We start from the raw sequence: 18,982 nt of genomic DNA, 5'->3' as shown, positions 1-18,982 counted from the left end.
AGAGTTTCACGTGGAAAAACCATTGGACCTGCTCCTGAGATTGAATATATAATGAAAATGATGTTCAAAATTTAAGTTACTCTTTTTTTTTAATAACTGCCTAAAATTTACACGACATCTGACGTCCTGGTGTTATTTAACATGATAAATTTGAATTTGATCAAATGTTTAAGTGTCTTCATCATCGACTCACTCCTCAACCTATAAAACAGATGCCTCGAAGTTCATTTCTTTCCACCCCAATGGAACAGGTACTCTGTCTGGCCCCTTCCTAAGCACCAACAATCGACGCTCCCAAGCCAACATAGGCCCATCGCTTGCGCCTCTGTATTGCTAAAAATTGTGGAGAAAGCATTGCTACCGTCTGTCACCCATCAAATTCTCCGTGACAGTCCTCCGCAAATACACTATGGGATATCAGGAAGGTCAACTATAACTAACCTTGCAACAACCACTCTGCACATCTTAGATGCCTTTGAACAAAGACAAGAATTGTCAGTTATATATCTTGACATCCATTCCGCATTTGATGCCATCTATATACCTAATCTCCTACGTCTCTTAAAAAACTACTTCAATTTTCGCGGCGATGTTCTCTGGTTCCTAGAATCTCTCCTATCGAAGAGGACCCTTGTTCTAAAGATCGGAACAAAGACCTTCACGCGTCACATAACTGCCGGTGTACCTCAAGGGGGGAGGGGGGGTCCTGTCTGGCATTCTCTTCTCAGCAATCATGGTGCCATTTGTGGCCAATAAGTGCAATTGGATCACATATGCTGACGATGTCAAGCTCCTTACTAGAATATCGCCATCCAACTCGGCAGCCGAAATCACTCAGCGAATCACTAGCAAACTGCAGGACATGGCTGACTACCTCAATACCTTCAACCTCCAAATCAACCCCCTAAAATCGGCACAAATAACTTATTCTCTAAAGGGCAGCCCAACAACGTTGGAGCCTGTGCTTAACGGCTCCTCAGTTCCAAGTGTTCAAACACACAAAGATCTGGGGGTCGTTTTCGACTCCAAACTATCTTTCAACGATCACATAAACCTCATACAGTTGAGGTTGAGTTCACTACGCTGGGTCGCCAAACAACAGCTGCTCCACACCACCGACCCACAACTGGTAAAAAGATACATCGTATCAATCCTTTACCCGACAATACTGTATGCTTCAGAGATATGGGCCTCGGCCGCCGAATCCAACATTAAAAGAATATTCTCTGCCGAATTCTGGCTTCTAAAATGGGCCAACAGCAAACTCCACCTTCCCCCAGCTCTCAGATCAACGCAGTTAGCAGAAGCTCTTCAACTACGCAGGCTCCGGTCCTACATCGGAGAAAGAAGGCTGCTGTTCACCATCAAGATGGCCACCGGTAAAATTACAGAGCCGAACTACTTCTGGGATCACTGCTCTTGGCGCATTCCTCCCCCTTATCTCCGGTCTTCAGCACAGCTGCTAGCAAACCGTAACCGGCTAGTACTAACCGACAGATTCCTGCCAAAGCAAATGCTGCCCTCACTGTAAGCCATCGACGGGGACCTCCAAGAAGTGGTCAATAATAAAAAATACAGGAAGGGTATCCTCGTCGAACTGAAAATGTAAAACTGTGCTTTGTTAATAATCTGATGTAACTTATGTTTTTCTCATGTATCTTTTGTAAATATGTTTTGTAAACCACTGGCACCACCATGCCGTGACGGGACTAATTGTATGTCTATCATTGCTGCAATTAAAGATTCTATTCTATCTAAATCAGAATACGATTTCAAGCTAATAAGCATGTAAATCAGGCGAGCTATAAAATTTTCCACTACGATAAAGGCAACCATTTCTAAGACGGTATCTGATTAAGTTTTTTAATCCAGTGCAACTGAGACGCTTCGGAGGGCCAGTCGGCGGTTTTTTCAGAATGATGGCAGAACAGTCGCAGGATGAGGTTGAAGTCTTAAATAAGTTAAGAAAAGCAATTTCAAGGTTATGAAAACAACATTGGTAGACAGGAGAGGTGTTCTTTCGATGACAAGTTCAAGGTTGGCCAAGAGTGACAACATCCTATTAAGACCGATATCTGGCCATAAAAGCGAGATGTACGGGATTTTAGGCGGCTAGCTCTTTCTATCTCGAACTCTCAGCGGCAACAAAGACGAGTATCCCAGTGAACTGTCTATAGAAAGGTTCAGGGAAGAGTAGTCTATGCAATACAACCCACGTTTGAGTTCTACTATCAACTCTCATATGAGAGGCAGTCTGCGAAGAATCTGTCTTTGGAGCCAAAGCAAAGACGTCAATTTTTTTTATTCATTTGAAAGAATCGGAAACATTGAACATTAAGTTGAGGTGGCCAACAAATTTCTTCAAAATAAGATGTTCTTCATATGGAGTAAGCCAGACTTCTGGACCATGAACCAGTTGAGAATATCTGAGATGCTTTACAGGTGTGTCCAACCTGCGATTCGCAGCAGTGTAGCCAGCCCTAAGTGTTATGCTCCCTCCCACGAAAGTCACTTTTGAAAATAACCGATTTTTGTAACGTTCGTTTTTTATGATTGTTTATATATCTTCCTTAATATTGAACATTGTTACAACTATGTAACAAGATTTGTATTAATGTCATATAATAATTGTTTTGGATTTTCGTATTTAATTATTAAACTTAAAATATTCAATTATAAATATAAGCATTTTATTTGTTTTGGTCCCTAGGCAAAAAAAAGTTGGACGCCACTGCTTGGAATACAAACTGAGACACACCGAACTTTTCAAAGAACTCTCCTTATGCAAAGATTTTCTCTTGTATAGGAATGAGATTTACAGGTGGTTCAAATGTGAATGAGAATCTTTTAGTGAAATTTTGTGAGCGATGACTATTGTTATTTATCTCAACACTACTGCTTTCTCTTTGTCCCAACGCTACTACAGCCATCTGTTCGAAGAAGCTTTGTCATTATAGGAAAAATGAATTTCACAGCTTCAGTGACCTTCCTCGTTATTTTGAAAATGTATAGTACCCCAGAACTTTTAAAAGGTGTTTCAAAAATGACAATCAGGTACAAGTTCGATTTATAGGGTAAGGACGTGCCTACTTCCGATATCTCAGGATATCCATTAAATGACAATCTGCACTGCGGCTGTGTGAGCACTGGCACTTGATGAACGCAGATATTTTTGGACTGTTGACTCTATATTTTGACAATACGAGTATTTCCCACTTTAACTTAGTTCCTCAAGTGTAGCAGAGTGATTATAATGACCTTCCTCCCCATACTGGTTGGAAATGGCTCGGATTCGAATTCCGTCTCCTGAGACATAATAACTCAAATTTTCAGCAGTCAGGATCTCACCACTATGGTTCATGAAATATTAGTATTAGCATTAGCAAGGGCACATGATGCAAGAAAGCAAGCTTATATAGCATCAACCAAAACACACACACACACACACACATACACACACACCCTTCTCATTTCACCCATTCACTCGCTCCAAATGTTTGTCTAGTTCTGCCTTGAATCTGTTTAAGCTATCAACTTCTACAACAGCAGATGGAAGTTTGTTCCAGCAATCAACCACAGGCTGGCTAAAGGCAAACTTCCGCACATCTATCCTACAACTGTCTTTCCTCAATTTGAATTTATGCCCTCTCAGGCGATTATTCTGAGCAAGAGGAAGAATCCCATCAGCATTGAGAATGCTCAAACCATTCAAGGCTTTATACACCTCGATCAAGAGTACTTCATTTCAAAATGAATATACACTGAGTTAGCTTTATATTAGCAACACTCCCTTGGATAGAAATAGACTGGTTGTCTGTGACGCTGATGAAGGCTCAAAAGTCTTGAACGGCTGATATAAGATTGTAGTTCGCACATGTGGCGATAAGATTTTTAGAGTGCGAAGAAGAATGGATCGAGATCATCCAAATTCGAACATACAATGATTGTGGAGGCAAGACGTGCAGGTGCCAATATTTCGAAAACAGCCAACATGGTTAACTGCTCCCGTTCTGTGGTGTCACAAGTCTACTGTGACTCGCTCAATAGCGGTCGAACAACTTTGGAGCTGCTAGAGCGGATACAGAGAAGAGAAAAGAGATTTGTGACGGGGAAACAAAGGGTGCACTTACCAAGAAAGGCTCCAGCTCTCAAACTTGCAGCTTCTGGACACTAGGCACCTGCGAGGTAATCTGATTGAGGTGTTTAAGGCTTTGAATGGATTGAAAAATCTCAATGCTGATGGAATTCTACCTCTTGCTCAGACTACGCACAATGAGGGGACATAAATTCAAATTGAGGAAGGACGGCTGCAGAATAGATATGTGCAAGTTTGCCTTTAGCCGACAGTTGGTTGATTTGTTGAAAAAACTAACGTGTGATGTTGTGGAAGTGGATAGCTTGAATAAATTCAAGAAAGAACTAGACAAAACTGCTTGGATGGAATGGAGAAAGAACTGTTGGAGGGAATGGATATATGCTTAACATTCAAATAACATCAAGAATAAAGAACATAACCGTGTAAAATAATCAACAAGCCTTCCATATAAAATTAATGTATTGGAATAAAACTTGAATGTGGCACTGTGAATTCCTCACTAGAGAGAACACGGAGATATTTTTAAATATTAAATGATAACCTTCAAAAGAGTAAATTATGCAACTTATTATAAAGCTGAAATTAAAATCAGAAAATATAAAATAGAAAAACCCTAAATAATAAAAATTGCTGTATAATAGACATTTTTTAAACTATGCAGAAATGATTAAAAAAAATGAAAAACTTGATAAAATCATTGGCTTATAGCCTTTTTATAATCAGTAATTAAAGTTGTTAAATTAATGAGAGGATCCAAATTAAAATCAATAATAATTTTAAACGTTAGTGATAAAAGACTGTATCTACCGTAACCTTTTTTTTTTTTTTTCAAAGTGATTTTAAATAATCTGTGTTGTCGTTTGTCCTTGAAGGGAGTATGGAAATATACACCGAGAAGGTACCCTGTCCCTGAAATTAGGAGGATTACGTGAAGCTTTTTTTTAAAAGGTTTTTAAAATTAGCTATGATCTATGTGTTTCTAAGTGTAAAAGATCGAACCTCTTGAGGTAAACCGAATACGAATGTTTAAAATAGCGAATTTCGTCATACATTCCAAGCATTTGTTAAACAAATGCTTGGAATGTATGACAATCACTTTAATAGCAGTTTTTTTTTTTTTTTTTTTTTGTGCATTTGCTGGGATTTGCGATGCAGAAGTGGGAGAACAAAGAATCGAGGCATATTCCAAGACTTGCTGATTAGTCAAGTACTCTATAAAATGAAGCAGAACGAGTGCGTTAGACAAAACTTCTCAAGAGGTCCTAATACTTGATTGCAACGCTTTATTATATGTTATGTAAACTAAAAAAGAGCCTTGATTGCAACGCTTTATTATATGTTATGTAAACTAAAAAAGAGCCATCTGCACAAAAAAATTACCCGAATTCTAGTTAAAGATTCCGAATCAATATGATAATTGTATATGATCGATCTGAGGTGTGGATCACGGAAGGTCATTATATTGCATTTAGAAATGTCAACTTTCAAATTATTTACTTTAGACCATATGAAAATTCGGTTAATGGTGTCTTGTAAGGCCAAACATGCATGTAGTGAAACAGTACTTAATGACAATAAAAAATTATAAAAAAAAATCTTAAGGGTATCTTTCTGAGTATCTTCATGATACTAAAGAACATTAGAGTGTTTCATTGCTTGGAGTTCCTGCAAACCTCAAGCCGGCGCTGCTTGTGATATCTACGCCAAGATGTGGTGAAACAATTATCTGCGTCTGCGGAGGCCCAACGTCTTATTAGGTGGGTGGTCATATTTCAGTTATCAGTGAATGCAGTTAGGCTCACAGCAGGACGAATCATCGGAAGAGCATCAAGAATTCAGTGTTAATTATTTTCTTACCTTGGTGGCGATTCTTATTTTTGTTCTGATTTTCGCCATAACAGTATCTCGTATGATCATCACCGACTTTTGACCTCTGGAAGATAATTAGGACAAAACGAAGCCATAACATAACCATTTAGATAATTAAATAGTTGAATTTAGTTCATCTTCTCTTATGGACGGTTTGCGAACTCCATTTACATCCAGGCCTTGCAGCGTGTTAATTGCAATGTTAATTACCATAGTACAGCAAAAAAGAATGACTGGGAAGGTGAAACTGGTTTATATCAGGTCAAGGGAAGTAATGAACAATCTTCTTCGTGCATTTACCCAATGATATCATTTAGATTTTGGACATTTCTAAGAGAATGAAGTCTCATCACCTTTGCAAAAAGATTTTCTTTAGGTTGGTGTTGTAAGAAATAATCCATTATCTGCACTGAAGCATTACTTGATAAACATTAATAGTTTTGATGAGTATTTCAAGCTCACCAAAGCTTAGTATAGATCAATTGGTCTATTTTCTAAGTTTAAAAATTGATCTCAAAGCAATCCCACTGTTACCTAGTTTATTGTTATCTAAGCCTTCAGCACGAATATGTCTTGCATTCTTTTGTTTTTTCTTTATATTTATTATGCGTCTTGTACTTTATAGTGACAGGAATAAATTTATAACAATTCGTCATTTAATTATGAATTTTATAATGCGAGCTCTTTAGAAACATAAGCCCAGGATAATATCGTTTAATTAGTAATGCGTTACTGATATAAATCAGGGTACACGACAGAGCCTGCAACAACAGTTTGTGCAGCACGCAAAAATTGTTTTTCACTGTCACCGTTCATTTATTTTTCCATCTAGTTCGAACATTAATTTCATTTATTCAAATTTACTTCACAACAGCTTGTAAAAGAAGTCATTATTCCCTTGAACAATTGGGTGTAAAATTTAATTAAAATATCACTGTTTAATAATATATTTACTTTACATTACTTTACTTCTTTCTAATCCCACAGAGAAAGTAATGAATTTATTTTATCTGTGGGGTTAGTAAGTATTTTTTCTTCGAAATGTGATGGCTAGAGGAATTGTCAAGGATTTCTTTGAATCGTCAAATATTTCCTGTGTCCTCATGAGTAGGACAGTTAGTAAGGTCACCATCACTCCCCAACTGGGTGGAAAAGACCTGAGTTCGGGTCCCGTCGATGATGGGAGGAATTCTTATGGGCCTTTTTCACAACGTGGCTGAGTTAGTCGGCCTCAGGTGACGGTAGCATGGTTTTTCCTCCCAGAAACTCGGATTTTTCGTCCAGAAAACAGAAAATCGACCATAGAACAATTTCAATTTACAGACAATATGCATGGAATAATATTGCCTTAGCCACTGATGCTCCTAAAACCCTACTATAACAACAACACTTCCCTTCTTTCCTTTGTATATTTCTTTCATATTTAGGCGAGGCTCAATTTTTTAGTTTGAGGTCTTCGTTTTCTTCGTTTGGATTATTATTATTATTATTTTTTTTAATATCAGGGCATTAACTATAAACCAATGTTTAAGAAGAAAAATAAATCCAGAAAGAAGAGTATTCAACCAGAAGTAGGAAACACAAGTTTGTTTTCAAAATATCAGAAGGAATATAATTGTTTAGTTAGCCAGGATTCAGTCTCTGTTCTAGAAGAAAAAAGATTGGATCCTATTCTAATAAGGTTTTATTTGTACGTTAGCTGAACGTGAATAAAATCTTAAAGCCTGGGAGGTGCAAAAGAAACCTTCTGCTTAGCAAAGAACAAATACTATGAATGGACCTGCTGCTACAAAAGCTAGTTTCCTGATAGCAAAAGAAATCACATGTTCCAGCTGATCGCGTAGTAACGAAGATTTTATTAATTAGTTTGATGAATTTTAGTTATTAGGTGTTGAACAATAAATTAATAAATTATTAGGGCGACAAAAGGAGATTAATAAACTACTAAGAGTGAAAAAATTAGATTAACAATCTAGATCAGGAATGAATAAAAATAGATTAATAAACTAGATCACGATTATATAAAGTAAATCATTCTTCTTCTTCTTCTTCTTCTTCTTTGGTCCTTAGCTGGCAGCTGGGGGAGGCGGTTGGCCACGCAACCAGTATGCTGCTGTAGGTGCCGCAGGGTTTCGGACTTGCTCTGTGATGTTCTTCCATACCTTACGATCCATGGCTTCAGTCCTGGCCTGGTTAAGGTCGAGACGTCGGCTCTTCAAATCATCTTCCACTTGCTTGCCCCACGTTTTCCTAGGCGCGGTCCGTTGGATGCTCCATTGGGTGGGTCGTTGTCTCCAAAGGAGTGTGGATGGTATTCTGTTCGTGCCCATTCTACATACGTGGCCAAACCATCTGAGCCTTCGCTTCTGGATTTGGTCGCCAATGGTTGGTTGCTGTTGGCATCTGGCGCGGATGGTATCATTAGTGATGCGGTCGCGAAGAGAGATGCCCAAGATCTGCCGCAGGCATCGCATTTGGAATACCTCAAGTTTGTTCAGATCTAACTTGAGACAAATCCATGTTTCCGATCCGTAAAGAAGAATGGGCAGGATCAAAGTCCGGAAGAGTCGGATTTTAGTCTTTGTGGAAATGTTGGTCCTCTTCCACAGACACCATTTGAGCGAGGCGAACGCAGTGGCCGCCTGTCCAATTCTGCTGTGAATTTCCATGGTGGATGCAACTTTCTTCTCCTGGACCAGCGACCCAAGGTATTTAAAGTCCTGCACTTGCTCGATCTGGACGCCTTCGAGATAGATAGTGGCTTGCGACCCATCTGTTGTCAGGGCCTTTGTCTTACCAGCATTGATCTTCAAACCGTATGGCCGGGCAATGCGGGCAATGTCGTAGAGGATTTCCGTGGCTTCAGCGTCGTTACCGGCAAGGATAGCACTATCATCAGCAAACATCAGGTCAGTCACATAGTGATCCTTGTCATATTGTATGCCCTGTCTGTTTCTGAATGCTTGCCTCATAATGGCGTCGACCACGATGTTGAAAAGCAACGGGGAGGCTACATCCCCTTGGCGGACTCCAGTTTGGATGGTAAATTCCTCAGATAAATCGTTCTGGATGCGCACCTGGCTGGTTAAACCGTTGTATGCAGTTTGGAGGAGTAAATCATTAATTAAGATTAGGATTATTTTTTTATTTATTGTATTAGGTGGTCCCTTCTAAAGTTTGGCAACACCACTGAACTAGATTACGATTGAATAATCTATATTAATTTTTAAATTTACGTAGAAAATTTAAAAATTAATTTTCCCAGGAAAAATCCCAGAAACTGGCAGTTATCACAGTGGTTATGGTCGCTGTCTACCATGCGGAAAAGGATTGCGTTTCAATTCAATCTAGAGATGGAAGGAACTTTCATGGATATTCAGACTGGGATGGATGGTTGAGCAATTCCATAATAACCTTCGTAACATTCGTTGTAAAAGAGAACACCGTCGTGCAGTACGTAATGATAGCACTCACGTTGTTTGGATGCTTTATCTGGAATAGAAGACCGCGGTGTACTCTCCAGCCCTCTCATAATAATAATTATTATTATGCCCTTTGAACAACGCTCTTTGGACCCTTCAACTTCATTAAAAATGTAAAAAAGAGTCCTCTTTGGCCGGGGGGATTGCTTTTAAACTGCCCGTGGCACAGTCACTACTTTTGAAATAGATTTCGGTTATTTACATAGGAGAATTCATTAATCACGAAAGTGTGAAGCATAAATTAAGTAAATTTCAACAGAAATTTACTTAATTATGAATAATATAATTAATTTATTCCATTAATTAAATTAATTTATGATTCACTAAAGTTATTTAATCCCAACATTAATGAAGTAGCATTATTCAATAAATACAGAGGATAGGTAATCAGGCATATTTGTAATATACCTCTATTTAATTGGACTATGTAAATTTAATCGGAATATTTAATCTTCTATTTAATTGGAATATGCAAATAAAATAAAGTATTAGCAAGTCTTGATAATACTTACAATTTTAGTATTTTTATAAACAAATCACTTCTGAAAACCATACGCTCTTAATTTACAAAGAATTACATGAAAAAATTCCAGGTAAAAGCTTTGCAGCCTTTACCTTCGTTGCAATCTTGACCCACACGTTGCTAACCTCATCTCATTCAGTTGTCATTGCGGTCACGATTGTCTGTAGAATGTCGGGCACTAACTTCTCTCTCTCTCTCTCTCTCTTATTCACCATCCCTGCCTTATTCTCTTACTGACCACCTTAACTGTTTGTGACAACCACGTTGGGTGTTGTTTAGATATAAAGGGTGTAGTCTGAAGAGAATTGAGAACCATTTCAACTAAAGGGGCGTAAGATGTCTGTTTATAGACAACAGTAGAGGATAGTCTTGATTTCTGTGTGCGTGCGCGCGCGTGCAAACGATGCTATATTTATCCAACAAGAATTACGCACAGCAAGAAAGAATGCTTTAAATAGTACATAATGGCAGAATGGTGCAAGTGGACATGGCTGAAGGAAAATGATTTGCTTTTTGCATATAAATTAAGAAAGCGAGCGTTTCCTTTTGAAAGCATAAAGAGAATCCGCAAGTGAAATCAAGAGGCCTGCACGTTTCTTTAACTTCTATTATTGCAAATTTATCAAATTCTTTGTAATTACGTATAAACCAATTTTAATTTAAAATTAAAACTTGAATTAATCTCTTAACATCCAATGTATCATCATCCAATTCTCGAAATGGAACACCGTAGCAGATTTTCTAAGTAACGGTTTCAAGTCGAATAATAACTCATAACAAACTGTCTTACGGTCTTTTTTTATTTATTTATTTATTTTACATCATGCCGGAGAAAGATAAAATAAATGAAACAAATCTATTATTTATTTATTTTTCTTTGTTGAAGATAGGCAACAGTCCCTCCACAGCCGCATACGGCTAAGGGATTAGCGTGCACGGAGTGAAAAACGTTGGGAGAGAAAGAGATACAATATCTCGATATCGTCTTGAATATGCAGTCCTTGTATGGGCCCAGCAAAATATTTTCTCAGAAGTTTAAAAATATTTTTAAAAAAAAGTGCATGAGATTACTATTAAAATTAGATTGCGCTATTTTTTTTCCATAGGAAACATTACTGTATGTGTCTCCAAAGATTTTCCTTATCTTATTTACAAAACAGGCGAACTCTGATCAAACTTCATTTGTTTATAAGCTTTTACAACAAAAAATCTTAGATACAGTTTGCGTAGAAAATAGAACTTATTTTGTTGTTTTCATTTAAATTCGATCACACTCTATCTCTTTTCAATCTAATACCGAACTAATTACGGCAAAAATAGCGCAATTACTCAGCGCTTTAATTTTATTGAACAACTTGCAACTAGATCCTTTCAAAAATTATCCAAATTTTATTCACATCGTAAAACTTTTACTTATCAATTCGGATTTATCTTTAATTCTTGTACAAATGATTCAATAGTCATTTGGTGATAACCCGGTCACCGATCGATCTTCCAGGAAATCATTTTTTTTTCTTTATTCCGATTTTTTATAGTGAAGGTACAATTAAATTAAGTTTACCTGACCTTAAAGAATCGTGAACACTTTGCATCACTCCCATTGCATCACCCTTGCGGACAATCATGAGAACAGTTTTTCTTATGGGCTAAGTAATTTTACCCAAAGGTTCTTATGTTGACAAGCGGTGTCTGCAGCATTCCGGAATTTTGTATGCTAATTGATTAATTCCAGTTTTTTATTCGGGCTTTTGCTTTGATCTGGATAACTTGATATAAACAAACAGATATTATATTAACTTCATAAATATTTATATTAATCATGCTTCTTGACTTTTCCACCAACCTGTCCTTTATAAAATAATTTCACGATAATTTAAAAAAAAAACATATCAGCAACACAGTCCTCTACTTCAAAGAAATGAAAAATAAAGCGTTGTATGCTCGATGACAGATGGACAAATAATTATTTTATTCGCCTTGTGTCACTGTGAAAACAAAAGTATGCTTAACTTCAGTTTCTCATCAAAAAAGGAAAAACTCAATTGATTTTTTCTTAATCTAAACTATATTAGAAACAGTTATCTTCCAAATAGCATCATTTCACCGCTAAAATTTACACTCATCGAATTTATTTATTTTTCATTAATCCCGTTTTACTCTTATCCTGTAGGAAACAAACCATTTCTCCTTATAAAATTGCGATCTTCAGAAATTCAAATTCAACCGTCTGCTCTACGTTATATTATACACACTATACGTTCCATTCCTGTCGCGTTTGGAATTATCGTTAAATAGAATTTAATCATAAGATAATTTAAACTTCATATTTTTAAATAACTAGTTTAAAATTATTTTGATTTTCTGTCGCCATCAGGTTTACTGTAGACATCTACTGAAATAGCTCCTTCTGAAATGAATGCTGCAACATAAAGAATGGTGACATGATTGGTGTTTGGAGTACAGTGAGAAGGTTTCCTATCAGATAAAAATCGACTTTTAGGTAGACATTTATCAAACACTAAGTTTATGTGTGCATTCCGCGCACCCGTTTATCATGACTGTCCGGGTACTATCTCATTCCTTGACTGTTATCTCCCCAAAGAAATTCATGGAATGGTTTTTAAAGCGGATCTCCATAATACTATCATGACAGGAATTATGTAATAACATTATTGGTTTGTGTTTGTCTCAACAGTAAAGTATGGCAAACATGAAAGAAAAACTTAACATATGATTTCTAACATATAGCGTTGTTCTTGTATTCTCTGTATCTTGTAAACTCCGTCCTGGAGTATAAACAGAAAATTTATTTATTTATATAATTAGAGAATGTTAACCCTTCTTTACAACGGTCACCTATACTGTTCAATGTGTTCAATTTTAATCTAATGTGTGCCCAGTATATATTCTGTTTAAGCATAGCACAACGGTGAAATCACTGAAAGCCCTACAACTGTAAGAGTATAAAAAAAATCAAAGAATTATTAAAATCCTTTATATTTTTTCTAAGGTTTGCTTCGTATTTCCCCCTTGGGAGAGTTTTCTACGTCTGATCATGAAAAATGCTTACTATTTATTTATTGTTATCTCCATCTTTTATAATTGTAATTTCTTTTATAATTATTGAACAATTCTAATTTTTAAATCTTATTTTATTTGTTTATTAAATTTATAATGTAGTCCATCCAATCATTAACCTATTAAATGTCCTCGCGGGTGGCACAATGTATATAATCACCATCCTCCCAACACCGGGTAGAAAAAGCCTGAGCTCGAATCCAGAAAGAGGTCTAGTTTTCACTCGGATTTTTTACCTAACAAACAGGAAAATCGACCACAGAACACACGACACAATATACTGACACCTAACAGGCTTAGCTGCTTTGACGCCTAACTAATTTTTAAACACGCTTAACACTTAATATATTAAATAAATCGCATACCTCCCAAAACGATATGTGGATAAAAATACATTCACTCCAAGACGTATATTTTCCGGTATTGTCTAATTTCTTTTCTTGTTTCCATATGAAGGTCGACTGTGGCCTAGAGAACATAATAAAATCTAACCATATCATTGGTTCGAGTCCGCACTTTGCCACATAACTAAATTTTTGGGCCTCTATGTAAAGACCACCGAAGGAACCCCCTCTCTGTTTTTATTAACATGAAACCAATGTCTTACTCGTAAAAACATTATATATATATATATATAATCTTTATTTTAAACTATATTCAACAAATCTAAACTACTCGTATATAACTTAAAAAGTACATCAAAATAAGCAATTAGATAATCTAGAACGATATGACTAATTTCTGATCTACAACGTCAAAATTAAGGTCCATTTTTGGTTTCGATATAGAGATCATTTAATCTGGTTTGCCCTATAGAATTTCTTTTGCAACCTTTTTGTTATTTTTAATTTACTAAACGATTTTCAACACTCCGTTACTCCGTTACTGGAAACATAAGAAATAATGTATGGTGGCTCTCTACTAATAATTATACGTATAATAATATTAGATATAGTTTTCTTGCTATAATATTTAGAAATTTTTTTTTATTGGGATACAGCCGTGTCCCTCTCTCCATCTTCACAGGCCCTAATATTTTGCTAATTCTTGAAACGTGATAGCTACTCCCCCAGCCCCGGATGGCTGACTATAAAGGTGGTTCCTGAGGAAAGGAAGGGGAGGGAAGAAGACAAAGATATCTGTTAATAAACTGCTCTTTAATGAAGAAATTTTATTGCTGAAGAAAGGAAAAGAATAAAGCGTTCCATAAGAATTTAATTTAAAATTAAGAAATAAAGGATGTTTTCCTCAAAAAAGATACTTTCTTCACTAAAAGAGCGGACAAAACGCCTATTGCGATGCCTAAATTTGGATATGGGGCGGATAAGTTGGATTACTGATTATTTGTGGTGCAAGTCCGTAAAGTGCATCTCTTCTGTATTTCCTTGTTTTTCGAGGAAGACATTTGAGATACCGCGAACAATGCGCTACCACGTGAGATTGACTAATTCAGCACTGAATGAAAGAAACTTGAAAATATCATAAAGGAATTCAACGAAATCGAACAGTAACTTTCTATTTGACTGTCCAGTAGTTGTCGTCACCTCCTTACTCTAGAATAGAAAAAAAAAAAAAAAAAAAACATCGTTAGAGTATTGATTCAAAAGGAAAATTAAGGACGGTTAAAACCTTTGTCACGTAATGTCCTTGACTTTGCAACTGTTGCCGTTACTAAAACCTATCAGGAGAGTTGTAATATGATTATGTCTGCAGTATACGGAGGCTGAACATCGGCCAGAACAGACACAATTGACAAAGCAAATCAGCATCCCGGCTTTTTTTTCTAATTACGTAACAATAACTTAGTAGTGATTCAAGCTGATCGCAGAACAGAAACCACCAGTTCAGTTAACCGACTGCATGAAATAATGATGCAAGTCCATAATGTTTACTAATGATAGAATATAAATTCAGAACAAAAATTGATCCTAAATTTTCGAATTGTCAAGTTTATAACGAAAACTCTGAAAATGAAATTGGGTACCATGAAATTGCAAAACTCCTGATTGACAAGCGTAGTGACGTACAAAAGTGATAAGCAAAAGAAATGTAAAAACTTTCAAGAAAGCATTACAAAAATTTCATGAAAGCAACAGAACGTTCTGTAATTTCCGAATTTCATCACAAGAGAGAGAGAGAGAGAGAGAGAGAGAGAGAGAGAGAGAGAGAGAGAGAGAGGTTAAACACAGAACGTATTTACCCAGCCATGATTAATTGGAGCCTGGTAACCATTGAGGGAAAAAAAATGTACAATCAATCTGCTCCAAAAATATCAATTGCCTTTCATTCGATCCCACCAGAAAGTAGCAATAATTGCTACGCACGAACATACTTTCTCGTTCCCAACCTGCGCTACGTTCACAAAGGCGTGGAAACTCTTACTGACTCTAAGCCGGTAATCTTATCAGGTTGCACAGTTGGGCTACCGTACTCTTCCTCCCACACCTGCTTTGCCATAATAGCGTGCCGTCATTAATTGCACACTTTCCCTTGGCTCGCCGCACGAGAAGAATGCAAGTCAACATTCCCGTCGCTGAGACTATAGGCAAGCACGTTTTTCTGAGAGAAGATGGCCGCGTCACGACCTGTATCAAAGTAGGTCTAACGGGACCGGTTATGTGTCGTTCCTTTTCCAAACTAGATCCTCGACTTTGTGGTTACAACAATCACGTTCAGCTCCTCCTCTCTCTTTCGTCCTTTCCCCTTCATTTCTTTCCCCAACTTTCTGATGACTTCCCCCACCTATACCCCGTAGGGTTCTCGGCCTATTACGGAACAGAGGCTTCCTAGTGACATACTTCGGGTGATGAGACTTGCTCACCCTTCAACTTGATGACCCTCCGAGCTACGCGCATGCGTATTGCGGCGTACAACTTCAATATAAAAGGGCTTCATCTCTGTTCATCACCAGTGCCATCCTCTGCAGCTTTTAGGTAGGTACCGTGGACCTTTTCTAGCTATCTGATTTTGGTCTACCTCGATTGTATAACATGGACTATTTCATGCTTCAAGCAATGCAACTCTCGGCTTCCAGGATACCAAATTAGTCTGAGAGTGCGAATTTTACTATTTCTTTATTTTTTTTATTAATATATATATTTTTTACTCGTTCACTTTTCCTTTTATTATCGATAAGTAATTTTCATTTAGCATATAAGTTTCTTATAATATTCTTAAGATACTGCTTTCATCTTATCTTAAAACTGTAATGCAATATTTTTATGTTTTAGTTTCTTTTCTTGGTACTCGTGGTTGCTTAATCAGTACCCAAATAAGTAAAAATTCATAAAAGTACACTAAAATTTTGTCTCCTCCTTTGCAGGTTCAGGATCAGTTCCTAAAGAGGTCTAGTTCATATTAAACATGAAGGCTATTATAATTATCGGTAAGTGGCCTTTGACTAATTTCTCTTATTATAGACAAAGAAAATCGTAAGTTAAATTGTCTACCAAATATAGACTATGCTGAATTAACAAGTTTACTCATTTTAAGAAAAAAAAAATAATAATAAATGAATAATATGTTTCTTGTATTTATACGGATTTAAAACTAAAAAGTTACCATTCCGTTAAAATTCTGAGAATACAATTAATCCTTCCTAGTGCACTATGGTAGAGTACGGTGACGCAATTCGAATGCTCAGTATTCTAATGACTGCATTTTTAATTACAGCTCTTACCACCATAGCTGTTGCTATTGCACTTCCAAGGGTAAGTAAAATTTCAGCCTCATTATTGATTTATTTAAATAGAGGATCGATATTAATTATCTAATATTATAGTTACGTATTACTGTTTTTCCTTGTAAACGCTTAGTTACAGCAATAATGATTTAACACTATAAATCAAAAGTATTGATATCAGATGTATGTGTAAGCTACGAAGTTACACAGATTGGATGGAGAAATAAGAGCTTCCCGGCATAACAAAGCTGTACAGCTGTAACTAACGGGCATCTTTCTAAGCCAATAATGCGATTATTGTAGTTTCAATTATGCTGCTTGCTCTCTCTCTCTCTCTCTCTCTCTCTCTCTCTCAAGGACTAAAAAACATTAAGACCTAGAGATCAAATCCTTCATCTACAGGCAACAAGTATCTACCTTGTTATTTGAACTGTATGGTACAATGGAATGCTGATATTATTCAGATTGCAATATTATTATCTTATTTTTCCGTCTGTTCGTGCGCTCTTCCCCCTCTCTTTAAAATTTTATTAACTTAAATTATTAATTTTATTAACTATATTTTATTAACTTAAAATTTATAATTTTTGATTATATTTTACTATTTCAATTTTTATTTCACTATATATAAACGAGGAACTAACATTAATACAACTAACGTCTCATATGTTTACGAAATTCACCTTCAATCCGCTTAGTTTTATAGAAGAACGTAAAGATTTAAATACTAAGAACTAGAAACTTATTCCCCTCATGAAGGCTCACCGTTGCATGATGAATTATCGTCTATTCTGTGCATAATACATCATTTCCCGACAGTCCCTATGTCATTTAAATTAATCTCTACAATTATTTAGTTACATGCAGAATGAGGACGGGAATCCGAAAGTTGTTCATTCGAGCTCCTGACTTTTTTAATTTTTTTATTTTAGTGTTTCGATTGGATTTTAGTGAATGACAATTCAGCATGCAAAGGTATTAGTATTAGATTAATATTATTACAAAACTTAGAGCTCTTGGCTGAACAAAACTGCATATTAATTGTATATTAATTGCGTATTATTTGTTACATTAAATGTAGTTAAATAAACGAATAAATGAGGGATATGTTGAGTCTCGCTGATATCTGCAATCTTATTGTTTAAAAGAAATTGCAAATTTTTAAGTTGTTTACTTCTTTATCTCTTAGGTAAGGCGTCAAGCTTACGAGCTCCCTGCAGGTGCTGAATTAATAGTTGGTAGCGTCAAAACAACTTTCCAGTGTGGAGGGCTCCATTATGGATATTATGCTGATATTGACAACAACTGCCAAATCTTCCATGTTTGTCATCCCATCACCCTGGCTGATGGCAAGGAAGAACTACAACAGTTTAGTTTCTTCTGCGGAAACCAGACCGTCTTCAACCAGCTGTCCCTTACGTGTGCCTTCCCTGAAGAGGCAGTGCCATGTTCTAACGCCCGGGACTTCTACTATGTGAACGACAACATCGGAATCGAAGACGCCTTATTCTTAAGGGATGACGATGTAGCGAGGGCAGCGCAGCTAATCGCTGGAAGAAGACGCTAAAGACCTGCCATCCATCCTCCCCCATCCATCTAGCCCCATCCCTTTCTTTTCCTCGACTGTCCAGGTTAGTTAAAAATGGAGAAAGTTTGTTGGCGATCGGTATCCATCCACATCATACGTAACCAGCATTATGCAATCAGAAGTGACGTCACTGGGTGACGTCCCCTGTTCTACATATCTCAATAGAAGGCGGAACTTTTGAGAAGAGGGACTGTATATAAATTTCTTATGTGTGCTACTCGTTTTATTACAATCTGATAGGCAGCCTATATACACCGACGCAGTGACGGGCTCAATACTAACTGCTTTGGGTGAGAAACGTGAAGTCACGTGATTCGCCCCGCTTCCAGCGTCCTGGTGGTGTTGTATGGTGTGGTCCGGGTGGTTGTTATTGATGCTGTATATATATATTCATGTTTTGTGTTATAATAAAGCAAGCATTTGAAAGTCTTATGTGTTATTAATTATAAAAGTAAAATGATGGACGACAATTACATACTTTCACATTTTTAAACTAAAAGCAAACATGTAACAAAAAGGTGAACAGCACAATGTAAGATCTGACAAATTTTAATTAATTTGTTTATTAAAAAAATATTATGTTTTTAACTGGTATTATATAAAACCTCGGTTATCGAGGTAATAATATTTTGAATGTATTCAGAAAATTATATTCTGCACGACT

The 18,982-nt window shown here is 36.5% G+C and overlaps 1 protein-coding gene across 1 annotated transcript; it reads left to right on the top strand.

The window, feature by feature from the left end:
* Positions 1–15,944: 15,944 nt before the first annotated feature.
* LOC150088622 (uncharacterized) lies at positions 15,945–18,747 on the top strand. Its single transcript, XM_090369594.1, has 4 exons — positions 15,945–15,981; positions 16,371–16,433; positions 16,721–16,758; positions 17,920–18,747. The coding sequence occupies exons 2-4, from the start codon at positions 16,412–16,414 to the stop codon at positions 18,295–18,297; spliced, it is 438 nt and encodes a 145-aa protein (XP_090225720.1). The 5' UTR covers positions 15,945–15,981; positions 16,371–16,411; the 3' UTR covers positions 18,298–18,747.
* The last annotated feature ends 235 nt before the right edge of the window (positions 18,748–18,982 follow it).

This window comes from Mastigoproctus giganteus, chromosome 3 (assembly GCF_048544385.1).
Source record: "Mastigoproctus giganteus isolate SK-2022 chromosome 3, ASM4854438v1, whole genome shotgun sequence".
NCBI classification, from domain to species: domain Eukaryota; kingdom Metazoa; phylum Arthropoda; class Arachnida; order Uropygi; family Thelyphonidae; genus Mastigoproctus; species Mastigoproctus giganteus.
Note: the sequence above shows the minus strand (reverse complement) of the source record. Positions and strands in the feature narration are given on the sequence as shown.